At 37.0% G+C, this 15,597-nt stretch overlaps 1 protein-coding gene across 1 annotated transcript in view; it reads right to left on the reverse strand.

Moving 5' to 3' along the window:
- The window catches only part of FBN2 (fibrillin 2), a 230,172-nt gene that overhangs the window by 50,308 nt on the left and 164,267 nt on the right, over positions 1-15,597 (reverse strand). Inside the window, exons 28-36 of the mRNA XM_063085746.1 lie at positions 13,726-13,851; positions 13,150-13,272; positions 12,865-12,990; positions 12,447-12,572; positions 10,608-10,730; positions 8,278-8,400; positions 6,363-6,488; positions 2,900-3,022; positions 2,214-2,336 (exon numbers count right to left, since the gene is read on the reverse strand). Of these exons, the coding sequence (XP_062941816.1) occupies positions 2,214-2,336; positions 2,900-3,022; positions 6,363-6,488; positions 8,278-8,400; positions 10,608-10,730; positions 12,447-12,572; positions 12,865-12,990; positions 13,150-13,272; positions 13,726-13,851 (1,119 nt within the window). The remainder of the gene's footprint in view (positions 1-2,213; positions 2,337-2,899; positions 3,023-6,362; positions 6,489-8,277; positions 8,401-10,607; positions 10,731-12,446; positions 12,573-12,864; positions 12,991-13,149; positions 13,273-13,725; positions 13,852-15,597) is intronic.

Raw genomic sequence — 15,597 nt, forward strand, 5'->3', positions numbered from 1 at the left:
ATCTTCTGATTCACCTAACAATTGGGAAATGCTTTCCCCTGCCAACTTTTCCTCTTTGTCATTATGGCCAGTAAGCAAAACTTCTGAATTCTCAACTGTGTTCAATAAATGCTATAAGAAGATTTCAAATAAGGCGTCTCCTGTCTTCTTTTGCGCTTTCTTGAAAGATGATACAATCCTTTGGGCAACACGATAAGAAAACTAAAGAATGATGCGACAGTGATATTTTACTTCACTATTGCATCTTCCTTCTAGGTGACGCTGTATTTCCCACCCTCTTATTATTTTAATCTGTTTTTAGTATCATTGGGCATAACTGATAAGTCTTGATAAAATAAAACCTAGGATAATAAAATGGAAAAACGTTTCAAGATAAAGGAAAAATAAGATTACTAACATCTCATAACGTATCTTAGACTTACAAAAGGGTCTAATGGACTCTTATGGTATTTGTGACACAGAATGAGTCCTTTGTTTTTGGAAGGTTGCTAAGAAAGAATGAAAGCCACGAAGTATCAAGCCATACAAACGAAATTGCTCCAAAAAGAAACTCAAAAATTAAAATTGGTTGTAGGCCGACAGTTAATCTGAATACTATTGTGCAAGAATATTCTCTGCAGGGGTGCCCTGGTCTCATTCTTCTGCCAGCAGAACAGAGGGTTCCTCAAGGTCTATGTCTCTACCAGCACTGCACATTATCTAGGTTTCCTAATTTTTGCAAGCATATTAGGTGTAAAGTGATATTCATATAGTTGTTTTCACTGGATTTTTTCTTATTACTAATGATTTTAGGCATTTGTTTACATCTGTTAACTCTTGCAGTACTGATTTTTATTAGTTGCCTGTTCCCAGCCTTTGCTCCGAGGAAGCTTTTAAGAAATACTGAGGCTCTAGCGAATCAGAATTTCTGCAGGTGGAGCAGGTATCAGTATGTTTTTTTAGTTTCTAAGTGAGATTTTACTGTGCAGCCAGGGTTGAGAATCACTTTGCGGTCTGGCCTACTGCTCCTCCTTTGATTACTCTCCTAATTCCCTATCACCCCCACTCACTCCACTCTTGCTACACACGGTAATGCTATGTCTCTAACACCAGCATCCGCCTGCCACAGGCCCTTTGCACTGGCTGCTCCTTTTATTTGGAGTCATCTTTCAGAGGTCCAACTGACTTGCTCTTTCTTTCAAGGCTATGACTCCCCTTCCCAATACAACAAAGCATTTCTCCAACAACCTCCAGTGTCAAACACTGTTCTTGTTTTATTTGTCTCCTTGCCACCAAAATGTAAATACAAAAGCCGAGAATTTGCTTGTTCTGTTCACTGTGGTAGCTCCACCCTTAGACAGAAGGCACTCAATATTTACTAAATGAATAATTTCGAATGAAAAAGGCAGAACTTGGAGTAGCTATAAATCATAACTAAATGTATTCTACAAAATTTGAAAACAATATATAAATTGTGTATAAATCACAGCAGCATCCTCCATTTGCTGCAGGCCCATAGAAAAACTGATACTGAAGACAGTAGGCAGACTTCCACTGAAGTAAGGAACTTCCTTCTGCCCCTCATTTTTGTGTGCATTCTTAAACGAAATTCTCCAGACCACTAACTCCTCTAGGCAAATGCTCACTAAGATGCAGGAATAGGGCAGATGGCAAAAGCTGGACAATAATTTTCTAAAGATCAGAGATGTTGATGACAGATCCTGAACCTTCATTATGCCTCCTCACCTCCCCTTCATCTCCCAACTGCTTCCATTCCAATGGCTTGGTCATGAAAACCATCTCTCCAATTCTGTTCTCATTACTGCATTTATTCTACTCCTGCATGACCCTTCCCATAGGCAAGATAAATGGGTATTTCAACAGCTACACCACTTTGGGCTGTTCTGGCCAAGTGTGGGATAAGGTGCCAGAAAGCAACACGAAGCAAAGTCTCAGCTCTGCCATTTGCAGGCTCTGAGACCTTGAACCAATTATTGCACCTCTCTGCCCTTCGGTTCTCACGTCTGTGTGAGAAACCAGTTGGAACAGATGACTCGAAAGGTCCTGTTTCCAAATATGACTTATAAAGGTGACCATATAATATTTGGTAATTTAAAGTTTCTTAAGGGAAGGGATTATTTTGCTTTTAAAATAATTGTAGCAAATACTCATTACCAAGAGAGTGTGAACATTCACCTCTGTGTAACACTGTTTGTTTCATAGCTTCTACTTACCAACACAACCCACGCCAGTGGGGTTCAACTGAAAATCAGGTGGGCAGTTACACTCATAGCGACCAGGTGTGTTGACACATAGGCCATTGACACAGTTTATGGGATCTGCACACTCATCAATGTCTGGAAGAAGCATTTAAAATGCCAATGTTAACATCTTTATTTTCTCAACATATACTGCTGTTCTAAAGAATTCAGTAGATTTTTTGTAAGTCAGTAGGCTAAAGATCATCAGGAAGGACTCAGCACAATAAAATAAAAATCTTAAATCCCTGTATATACCTAAAACAGGTTCCATGTATCAAGCACATGGTATTTACGACAATGTCATTTAACATCCTTAATAGATAAATAGAAATTAAATGTTGCAATCCTGAAGAAAAAAGTCGTTATTTGTTTAACTAAAATTATATACACGTACACATGTATGTGTACATATATATGCACATACATAGACACAAGGAGATACTTTAGTAGTTTCATGTTAAACATTTAATATTGTTGTTTACACAAAAATGGATTAAATTCCATAATTAAAAATAAATGTACCAGAATGTAACTTTATTTTTAAGAAAAATGCAAAATCCAATACATAGACGAGCTAAGCAGAAATTTAAGGAATTTTAATGCTTAGTATAGAATATTCATTTCAGGTAATCAGAACACAATGAGCTCACTGGCCATACCTGTACAGTTCCCTCCTGTTCTGTCCAATTCATAACCATCATCGCAGATACAATGAAACATTCCAGGCAAATTATTACATGTTCCAAAGACACAAATATTTTGGAAGGAGCATTCATCAATATCTGAAGAGTTAAAAAAAAACAGTAATCTCTTATTTACAAAAATATTTTAAAACTTTGATTTAATGTACAACATTAATGAATTTTTCTAACTCCTCTAAGGTTTTTATGTAGTAAAAAATTTTCTTTTTCTTTATCTAGATAGGTATCACAAATGGCAAACAACTAATGTTAATCTATGGAACTAACATGTAAAAGAAATATTGTTTTCTTGGAGTATCTTGGATTGTACTATATACCCAAGAAAGAGTTGGCTGAAGGCATAAATAATACAAAAATAAAATGTAAATGTACAAAAAAATAAAATTGTAAAAAATGAAAGATAAACTCAAAGATTCTAATATATTAGCGCAAACTGGATGTTTTATAATTGGCAAATTAAAACAAAAATATATAACAATTGTTAAATATTAAAGATACTAAAATTAAGTTCAACTTTAAAAAAGTTTTTGCTTCTTTTTATTCTATAATCTGATCTTTTATCATAAAGTCAGTTATAAACAGGAAAAGAATTTTTTTCTTAACACCATGTAATAAGATGGTCTATTGCCCTAACATTCTTACAAATTTCATAAACATATCTCTATTGAATTAAAGTCAGAAATTCAGCTTATGAAACACTTGTATGAGATGTTAACTCAAGGTCAATAAATATGAAGTTATCACTTCTCACTGATACAAAAATGAAGGCATATATGTGTATGTACAGCTGTGGAAATAATCTGTAAATCTACTCATAAAAAGAAGGTGGACATTTTTGCACATAAATTGCCTAATATTCTGAGTATGCCAACAAGGCACACCATTTTAGGCTAGACTAGACAGGCCATCCTAAATTTCTGTCTTAAGACAGTGATATCTTAAGTCTAAAGGGGTCTTTGGTCATTTGTGATAGTTAATATAATTAGTTTCAACCACCTTAGATTGAAGGTATGGTTCAAATCATGTTTAAAAGTTCAACTGATATGCAAAGGTGTTTTTTCACACATCAGGGTAATAAAATTATTCTCTCTATATAAATGAGCAAAGATTCATTAAACAAAATTATAGTTAAATTGTGTTAATCTATAAGTGAAAATGCAGTTGTATTATCAGCCCTCTGAGTATGCATTTTACTTTTAAATTACCTTTTAATAGAGCTGGCTGGTTAGCTCAATTGGTTAGAGCATGGTATTATAATTGGAAAGGTTTAGATGGAGTCTCCTAACTCCCTTCTTTGTTTATCAGGATTTTATTTGGAAGACAGGCTGGGGTCTGGGTTTCATTAAAGCTTCTATCCAGTAGCCTCAAGTTTGATAAGTTGGGGGAAGAGGGAAACACGGATGGGAAGAGCTCCAATGGGGCTCTGTGTGCTCTTTGTTGGTGAGCCTGGCCCTGGCTCTTTCTTTAGACACTATACTAACTGGTCTGTACCCAGGTTCACACCACTTAGTGAAATTCTGTCTTGTTCCTGGAGGTTCCTTCAGGTTTTGTAGTCCCCCATATTGGTAGAGAATACTGGGAAATGGCCAACTCCAGTAATTTTTTGGATTCCATACAAATTCTGAAAATTTGTGGTGAGAAGTAGATGTTGGGTGAAAAATGTTGACCTGAGGGTCGGTTCAGAGGGGTATATGTTTATAATGAGATGGGAAAACAGAAAAGAATTCAATTAGTAAATTCAGGAGAAACTGTCCAGTTGAGCCAGATGTTGTGGAATGAGAGAGGACAAAAACAAGGAGAAACAGGCAGAACCATGGAATTATATTTTTGAGATCTCAAAAGTTGGTATTCATCTAACATGGAGCAGAGGGTCTAACTGAGGGTGAACTATGTGTCTGGGACTTCTCTCCGTGGTAATGACTTATGAGAAAGCTAACATGTGAAGGAAGTACAGTACACAGTCACTATTTAGCCACCTTGGGGGGCGGGGGCTGGGGAGAAGTTTGGGAAGGGCCTATGCCACAGACAAAGGAATAAAATTATGAGGTGGAAATTCTGTCTAGGTATAAAGAATCTGTTGGCAAAACGTCTGGCTACTGTTGACTTGTTCCTTTTCCCACTAACTCTTGTCAAGCTGATGAAGACAATAAATCATGCAATTCCATATCCACACTGAGTCACGTTTTCTACCAGTTGGCTTCAGTGCCTAGAAGAAAGCTAGACTGGAAAAAAAATGAAGCTCACTCTACAGTTGCCTTGTATAAAGTAGATTAGATTTTGCCCAATCTAGCGAGTCAACATAGAAGCAGTAATACTTTCAGCTTCTAGTATCACCTGCCCCAGGGCCTACTGTTCATGTCCTTGTTCTGATTCTCTCCAAATTGGTGGAAATTTATGGAAAATCTCATGATATTTCTTCAGTGCCACTACTGGTGGTGAGGCAGAGTTAGACTCTACTCTGACCAACCCCAAATTGTATAATTTATTTTTGTTTGGTTGACGCTGATGAAATACGTGTGTGTGTGTGTGTGTGAGTGTGTGTGTGTGTGTGAGTGTGTGTGTGTGTGAGTGTGTGTGTGTGTGTGTGTGTGTGTGTGTGTTGGTACTTACCATTTTTGTTCATTTGGTTAGACATTAGTGTAGGGGGAATTTTTTTTTTGTCAACTTTAGCAAGCAGTTAGCCTGAGTTATTTTTTAAGGTTTTCTTTGAATCAGAAATTCTGTTGAAACTTCATGGAATATGAATTACTTTCTGTCTCTTTCCTCTTTTAATTTATATTTTCATGTATTCCATATAACATAGTGATGGTCCAAACTACATGTAATATGCATTGAGTTTCTACTTTAAAAGAAGATCAAAATTATTTTTCTTAGAAAGGTATCATACTAGGCACCAAGTCCCATTTCTAGGAAAGGGAAATGATGTCATAGCTAAGACGAAGGAGACATTACTTTTAAGGTGAGGTCATGATGAACACTGAAAAGGACTTCCAGTCCCAGACATACAGACAGAAGACTCAAATGGAAGATAAATGCCAAAAATGAGCTACATAGATTTTGATAAAAACAGTAAATAATTGTGACTAGAGTATGTAATAGATCATATCTTAAAAGGTGAATAGTTTTTCCACATGTCATTCATTTAGGGATACAAAAAGAAAAAGAGAAAAAGAAATGGTTAAAAAAAAATGAGCCAAACTTCCAACTACTGGCTCCTAGCCAGGAAAACTTCATAAGAGATGAAAGCCGGCTTCATCATTATTCATTCGGCAAAATAATCCATGCTTAAACGAATGACTTTTATATGTGCAGCATGTGCTATGTATTTTGCTTCCAGGTGGAGCCTGTTCCAGCCCTTTTTGTGGTTTCATTTGCTGTAGTTGGTCCAACTTGAAAATGAGTTGGAATCCTGGTGACCTACCTTGGCAGGATCTGCTGTCTGAGGCTGGAGTGAAGCCCATCTCACACTCACAGCGATATGCACCCGGGACGTTGAGGCACTGTCCGTTTTCACAGAGATTTATGTTTTCTGCACACTCATCAACATCTGTGCAAGAAGCAAATTACATCTCTATTAAGTTCCAAATTTCAGGACACATTTTTTCCTTGCTCTATGACTAAATCAATTTTTTTACTGACTAGACTTACTGATCCTTAACATGAAATAATTAATCACATTCATCTAAATATGGGTATACAATCTGATAGAGATATTTAACCTACACCTTAACATTCAACGGTTATATGCTTAATAGGAGAAAGGCAGATGTCTCTCATATTTGTTTTAGGTGGTCTTTAATGCCGATTTGATGTATCTGTATTATATCAGCATCATTTAGATATGACCAAGAACATTGGAATGAATCTTAAAATGGTGTTCATTCATTTAAAAATGTTAAAGTGTTAGAATAAACAACAAGTTCTTTTGATAGTCCAAGTATTTTAAAGCAAATTAGGGATACAATGAAAATGTAGAAAGTTTCTCTCATGTCATTACAATCTTATGAAAATACTCCTATCTTAATTATGTAAACAGGCATTACTCAAGTACCTTAAAGATAATTTATTTAATTCTAGCAAGCAGAAAAAAGGGGAGAGGACAGAAACCAATGTTTACGAAGGGCCTAAAATATTTGCCTAGTTGTGTGTCAGTTGCCTGATGTGCAGTTTTTCACTGAGTTCACCAATCCTGTGGGGTTTACAAGAGGAAGAACCTGATGCTAAGGGCGGCCAAGTGAGCTCTGAGAGTCACTCTGAGCTAACGTGGAGCTGAGCCGGGAGCTGACAGCAGGTGTATCTGACGCCAAAGCCATGCTCTTTCCTTGACTCCACAGTGCAGAGAAATGCTAGGGAAGATGCAACATCCCAGGCTCAAAAGTAATAAACCTTTAAAGTGGAATAAACATGTTTTCTTAAAGAGGCATTTGAAAATGATGAGTCTGCATTTTTGACGTCAATTAAAAAAAATTAGAGTTTATCTTTTAATTATGGGTTTCAAGTGTGGGCTGAAAATAAACCGAGAAACAACTATCTTAAAAACTGAAAAGTATCCAACATTATGTCCAGCAAAATGATCTAGTGTTATATATGCATATAATGAGAGGATGTTTTATCCTCAAGAAATACATAATGAATAAAACTGCAGCTAACTGGTGATGGTCAGTTTTGTACCCCATGAATACGCATAACCAATAAAATAAAATAAAATAAAATTGCAGCTAATATTTACCAAACTCTTATGGATGTATTTTTCTAAGTCCTTTACTTGTATTATTCCATTTAATCCTTTGCTTATCATGTGATAAGCTACTGAGATTCTGATACACTCAATAAATAGGAGTAATTGTGTAAGTCACACATTCTCCCTTAAAAAGCTGCATAGTTTTCCCACATTATTTCTTTAGTGATAAAAAATGGTATTATTATCACTATGTCTATTTTAAAACAGGGAAACTAAGAGCAGACAGGTTAAGAACTACTTTAAGGTTACATGAGGAGGAAGCAGCACAGGCAAGATTTTAATCCAGGTGGTCTGACCCAAACAAAGCCTAGGTTTTTAAACAATTATGGTATAAATGAATAAGAGAAAATGATAGTTATTAACAATACATAATTGTAATAAATGTTATTATTTTAAAACTTCCTCCAATGTTTTGGAAAATCATTCAGGTTTTTGTGTTTAATGTAAGAGGAAGATACATTTTCACCTGTAAGTCAAGTATGAAAACAGAAGTAGGCATCTTAGCCTCCTTTAACTACAGTTTTTTTCATACTAGGAAAGCACAGAAGTGTTTCATGACAATCACATCAGAGTACATCTCAGGACTGTCACCTACCTGAGCAGGTAAAGCCATCTCCAGTGAAACCTTCAGAGCAGGCACATCGGTATGAACCCGGGGTATTTACACACTGAGCATTTATGCTGCACTGGTGGGTTCCATTAGAACATTCATCCAGATCTGCATGCCAAGAGAACACAGCAATAAAGTTTAGAAATGGAAATGGAACATTTAAATACGTAGTAAGATTTTCATGTTTTAATTAAAATATAAGGTAGCCAAATGGAATGTGTTTTTATTTGTCTGCATGGTCACAGCTCCAATTCTCTAAGATCTCAGACCCATAACCTAAAATGTCCATGTCACAAATGTGGGCCAAAAAGATGAAGTCAAGCATCTTGTGAGATACCTAAGCAATTAGAATTTTAATGGTTAAAGGAAAGCAGTGTGAGATTCTATTCTCATTTCTGCTGAGTGTGGATTTTATTGCCAGTTCCTTTTAGTAAAGACGGGTCAATTTTTAAGATACTACTGAATTTCAGACAGAAAAATTAGCATAGCATTTTCAAGTTTATTTTATGTAAATGAGGAAACTGAGATATGATTCTTGACCTCTTGGAGACCACAGTCTAGCAGGAAAGACAGATGTTAAACACAGAAAAAACCAATATTGTTATATGTACGGTGAAGAAAAGTCACAAGGTGCAGTGAGAGAATAAAGGCAACTAATTTGGGCACACGCAGGAACAAGGTAGGCCGCACGGGGGAAGGGACTTTTAGTTACCCTCAGACCTGATGAAGAGGAGGTAGCTGACTGAACACCAGCAGGGAAGACTGTCCCTTGCAGAGGGGACAGCACATATAAAGACCCAGAGGAGGAAAATAGCTTGGTGCGAGAAAAGAAATTAAAGGAGGTCAGAGAGGGAAAGCGCAATGCAGGAGATGGAAGGTGATGAAAGATGGAGCTCGAGAAACAGCGGGAACATTCTCTGTGTCTTACAAACCAGGGGAGGAAGCTGGACTTTATCCTCAACTCCACGGGGAATCACGATTGTGAAGAGATCAGATCCGTGGTTCGAAAGAGAATGGATCGCAGGAGGAACGGAGAGCAAATGAGCAGACATATGAGGGGCTTCTCTTAGCGCCCAGTGGAGGAGCTAGGGGTGCGAGAGTGGTTAAGACTAGAGCGGCGGGTTAGACGGGACGGAGAGAGCATGTAGACGATGTTCTGCAGCACAGGTGCCCGGACACTGCTGAATTTCTTGTATTGGAGGGCTGTCTTGGGATGCCAGGGTGACAAATGGACAAGAAGCACAAAAAAGGAGGCTAAAAGAGAGAAAAATAGTAGATATACATGTGGCTAGGAAAACGGGAATGAGGGTATGGCTGAAAAGTTGTGAGATTAAGGATAGAGAGATGACTGGACTAGGAAGCGGCAGCTTGTGAACTTGATGAAGCCATCACAGGACATCACTTAGCAAAGTTATTTGGAAACTATGATAATTTAAATTCTATAGTCAGTTCATAAACACTTGCCGGGCAAGAAATATTTGAATAGATAGGAAAGTGTATTCAAATTAACTTATACTATTGGTAAGGGATTTTAGGCTGTTCTCTAATCCTTACTGCTGGTCTGTAAGCTTTTTCTGAGTAATTGTGCGGATGTCAGTTCAGCTTGCTTTCTTCTCTATTTTCAACTGACCTGGGTAATTTTTACCAGTTGGAAAAATGCTTTATTGTTAAGGCACGTAAAACACTGAGCCTATTAAATAGCACCGAGAATGATACCAAGGGTATATAATCCAGTGCCCTGCCTCACAGCTATAGAAGACTTATTAGACTCTGGCTTAAGAACTACAAAACTTGGAGAAACTGCCTTCCTATGCTCCTTTCTTCAAGTCAGATCTCTGGAATCCAACAAACATTCAGGTTTGACCCTAAGAAGAATTCTATCTTCTAGCAAGAAGCTGCTATTGACTACTTATTATAAACTTACGCTATCTGAAAAAACCTTCTCATTTTCTCCATTTATTTTACCAGGTTTTAAAATCTCACTGACTACTCTATGAAAAGATTGGGAAAACATATTAGTCATTTTTCATCATACAGCTGTTTGGATCACTGGCTGCACATCGAATGATTTTTCCAAACAACAACACATTAAAAAGCAGATGCCAAGGCATACTGTTGTAATTTGATCATTTATATTAAGGCTAAAAGAAACTCTTAGCAAAAATTGTCTTGTAACTAAAGACAGCCTTTGATTTACAAGAGAGTAAATGAAAGTGAAGAGTATGTTCCTATGCAAGTGTGTGGGTTAGCAACTGTGCAAAGAAGCTTTACAAACTTTGAGTCTTAGCAAAGGATATGTATATTTGCAAACCCACCAATACATTTGATGCCATTTCCAACCCAGCCTTCTCTGCAGCCACATTTGAAGCTTCCTGGGACATTCAGACACGAAGCGTGCATGTCGCAGTTGTGAGCACCAATTTCACACTCGTCCACATCTGAGAAACCAGAGTTAATATGAAAAAGATAAAAAGCAAACCAATTGGTTCCACTTCTGAGTATATTTCTCTATCGGTAAAATTTTAAAGTAAATAAAGAACTGTACAGAGAAAATATTAACATCACTTTTATTTTTAATTTTTGTAGACTCCAACAAGATTTGGAAGTTCATGATCTGAATCAAACAAGTCTTTCCCTAGAAGAAATTGCCAGCCACTTTCTGGGAGCAGGGAGACATAGCAGTTACTGCTCCCGGCAGGTGTGTGTGTCATCCCCTACCCAGCCCAGGAACTTACTCCCTGCCTGGGCCCAGGGAAAATTCTGTGTAGAGGACACCTGATTATAGATGTCAAGAGAAATCTTATTTCCAACAAGAGAACGTGCTATTCCTTCCTATTAATATTCATTACATACTTTTCAAGAAGATAAGAACAAGACTGCCTTCTTTAAAAAAGTAATAGTCCATTCTCTTTTTAAAATTACATCATCATTTGTCATTTTAAAAGTCAATAAAATATTTTATAGAGTTTTCAAAACTATCATTTAGATATGCATTTTTTTTCTTCTATTTACCTGAGAATATAGAAAAATATTCACTGGACATGTTATCTGGAAAGTATACCAGATGCATTTACCTGCATGTGTGCATATGCGCATATATGAGGAGTCTTCAAAAAGTTCATGGAAAGATTCATGTTATTTTTTAATTCTATTTTTCCACAACTTTTTTGCAGTATATTTATATATTTGTGTGTATATTTTACGCAAATACACACGCACATATATGTATGCATAACCTATGTAGATTTGGTTCCTCAGAGCTTTCTAGAATATAAAGAATAGTCTGTTCTGCCTAGTTCAGTGATTACATATACTATATGTGGACATCATGCATGCACACATGCTCCTGGCTTCACATCAACCCCGCTAGTGGTGAGCATGCAGAGTACACCTTCTTTTATTACTTGCCTTTTCAGGGAGGGTCAACTTTAGGGATGGGATGCATCCTAAGCCACCCACCTCCTGCCTTGAGCAAAATACCATATGCAAATCTTAAATTGAGCAATGAGAAACACCTGGTCCAAAACCCTGACTTTGGCACTTCCTAGCCCCACCTGTGCACAAAAGGCTAACACTATTTAGTAGAGAAAGGGACCAAGAGGTAAAGTGGATGGAGTGAGCAAAGAAAGACAGTGGAGAGAAAAAAGAGAGAGGCAATTTGGGTAGGAAGAAGAGAAGACACAAGCAAATGGAGAGAGAAGAGAAAAGTAGAGAAGAAAATACGGGGGAAAGGAAAGAAGGGGAAGGGTCTAAACAGAACTCGAGATTCATTTTTAGTAATTTAGAAGAATTGCAAAAATAAACAGAAATTGGGATCCCTCCAGGTGTTTCAACTCTCCTTCTTAATGCGTATTCCCCATTGGGGCAGCAATCATACTAAGAAAGCAAATGCTGCTGCAACAGCCACAAAAGCACATCAGGACCTTGGGAGCAGACTCCACTCCCACTCAGTCTGTGCGAGGACCCACAGCCAGCTCTGTGGTGGGTGGCACAGATAGTGTGCCACCACAGAGAGGAGCCCAGCACAATACGCACACAGTCACAGCCCAGCTGTGGGTCACTGGTCTGAGAGAGGCAAGAGAACAAACGATGCTGAAAGTTAGTTCCTGAAATCTAAGATGCTGGAGCATAGAGGATACAAGCTTGAAACCTACCTGTGCATCCTGTGGTCCCCTTCTTTACTGAATAACCCAGCTGACAGTGGCAAATGAAGGATCCCTTGGTGTTCTCACATTCCCCAAACATGCAGATGTTTGAATTTAAGTCACATTCATTCACATCTAGAAAGTGTATTTTCAATATCTTGGTTAATATTTCTTCATCACAGTAATTTTGAAGCTATCTTTTAAACTAAATAGCATGATACTGAAATATAATCAATTTACAAGGCACAGTACTGCAGATAAATACACTCTCTGGATTTTTTTCAAATAATTTTTTCCTTTTCAGATTTTATAGTTCTAGTAAAATGGTTTGAATTTTTTAAATAAGTGAAAAAGCCTTCCTCTTCTCATGTTTATATGTGTGTGTACATGTGTGTATAACTATCTATCCTTTTCTCATGATACCCACCAATGCATGTTTTCATGTCCATTGAAGCCATGAAGCCATCATAACAGAGACAGCGATACTCTCCAGGAATGTTGGTACACTGGCCACCATCACAGATATCAGGGTTGTTTTCACATTCATCAATATCTGATGACACAAAATGAACATCAAATGAAAGCAAGGATGCCTTTCATCACCCTCAAATGTTTTTTTTTTTCTGTCCAGTTCCACTCAATAATATCTGGAGCTACATTTGTAAGATAAAATACTTAGATGTACAAAGTCTGTGTGTATTCTTTTCCCTACCTGCACACGATCTCCCATCTGGCATCAGGGCATAGCCTTCACTGCAGCTGCATTCGTAGCTTCCTTCTGAATTAGTGCACTGGGTGTCACAGCCTCCGTTCATTATCATACATTCATCTATATCTGGGAAAACAACATGGCAAACACATTACTTGTAAGGTCTACTTCCTTAAAAAGAAGTAAGGAGTTTTTCTCTTTTTTAAACAGATAATTCTTGAATGGCTTACGATTTTTCTCCCCACTATTTGTGTTGGTTTATCACTATACCATTAGTCCTTCTTAGTTCTTTTTACTTCCTTTTAAACAGCATTCCATTTGACATTTAACTCCAGTACCTCAAGATTAAAGAACTCAGAAATACAATAACTATGGAGTTTAGAGCATTTTCTAAAATAAGACCAGTGAATCCACTGCAAAACGAACCAACCACGGCATCTTAGAGATCTGCTCCCATTCTTAGATTCATTTTTGGGACACAGGATTCTCATAGGCTTCATTATATTATATATTCAGCGCCAAAAGTTTTCCTAGATGACTTGAAAAATACAAGTTTCAGACCTGCTTGTCACTCCTTACCTGTACAGCCCTGGCGGTCTGGCGTGGCCTGGTATCCAGGATTGCAGGAGCACTGATAGGTTCCAATCATGTTCACACACTTCCCATTTCTGCAGAGATTGTCACTCAGGGAGCATTCATTAATATCTACAACAGATACACAGAATTAACATTCTTACGCAACAGCCAAATCACTGAAGTCATCATGAATGTGCTTCACTGGGGCAGGGGTCTGCATGGGGTTTGCATACTTCAGGAGGAAGTAAGATGATCTCTTTGCTGTTCAAAGAAAACGCTCGAATCTCTACTTCTGTTATCTCTACCTACAACACTTCTGTCTAGCAGAACTTTCTACAATGATGAAACTCTTATATCTATGCTGTCCTTATGCTATTGAGCATTCAAACATGGACATCATGACAAAGGAATTTTTAATGCAATTTAATTTTAATTAAATTTACCTACCCACTTGTTGCTCAAGACTATGATGTTAGACCATGGAGATCTGGCACATGCCAGAAATGAAGCTTACTACTATTTAATATATGAATTTATACTGTCACGCTCACCTGGTCATTATTAAATGGTCAAGTATTGCCTACATAACTTGAAGTTTCCTGAGGGAAGATGGCTGGCTCCATAAAAGAGAGGCATGACAAAGTGCCCTCACTTGTTACTTGTTTTCACCACATTGTATGTACGTACCAGGTGGATCTACAAATTATATTGCCTATTTTAAAATAAACTCTTATAAGATGGGCAAGTGCCTTTAAAAAACTCATGCAGAGATCTGCGCAATAAACTAGTACTAATAATGCAATCACAAGAGAACAGCAAGGAAATGGCAGTGTGACACATTCCCTCCTATGAGCTCCTTGTCAGACATAATATAAGGTAAAAACAATAACAATACAATTATATATAACAAGAAATTCATCCCAAATTCTCAAAATTACTAAGACGACTATGTGACATGGATTTATTATGATCATTAAGTAAATATTTTATGTTGTACAGAAATATATATTTTATACTGTGCATTGTAACTTTGAGGGGTACTTTTTTCCAGCTACAAGATTCATAAAAACTAAGTAAGAAATAAACTGAACTTAGAAACAGGTTCCTAAATCACTGAACCACAATATGTTCAACAGTGAATAAATATTCTGTAGTTATCAGTGTGACAAATTTTTTCCTACAACTATTAAAATGAAATAAAAATATTCAAAACTTTTAATCCATCTTTTAAAATGTCTGCTTAGTTGATGTAAGATTCACTTCATATATTAGCATAGCAATATAGAGTCATGTATTGCATGACAACATTTTAGTCACTGATGGAAAACATAAACTATGGTCATCTCATAAGATTATAATGGAGCTGAAAAACTTCTATTGCCTAGTGACATTGTAGCCACAGTAATGTCATTGCACAATGCATTACTCACATGTTTGTGGTGAAGCTGGCTAGGAGCAATAGACTATAGCATATAGCCTAGGTGTGTAGTAGGCTATGACATCGAGGTTTGGGTAAGTACATTCTATGATGTTGGCACAATGATGAAATCACCTAACAATGCATTTCTCAGAATGAATCTTGGTTGTTTGTGATGCATGATGTATATGGCTTATAAATAAATATATATGTATTAACAAAGTGTGCTCAAATTATTTTATTAAATGTGGTGTGTGATTTGGTCTATTTTAAGCTGGTCTGCTTAGTTTCAAGAAAGAGTTCCTGTGAAGAAAATACTTCCTGACTAAATCAAAGTTTTAAAGCCAGTATATTAGAACACGGTAAGCCCAGAGGCCTTCATACATTTATGAAAAGCAAGAGGCTGGAATGCTCAAAGAGCAGCCATTAGTCTTCTTCAAATCCCTCTGCCATCCCTA

Source organism: Cynocephalus volans, chromosome 2 (genome assembly GCF_027409185.1).
Source record: "Cynocephalus volans isolate mCynVol1 chromosome 2, mCynVol1.pri, whole genome shotgun sequence".
In the NCBI taxonomy this organism is placed as follows: Eukaryota; Metazoa; Chordata; class Mammalia; order Dermoptera; family Cynocephalidae; genus Cynocephalus; species Cynocephalus volans.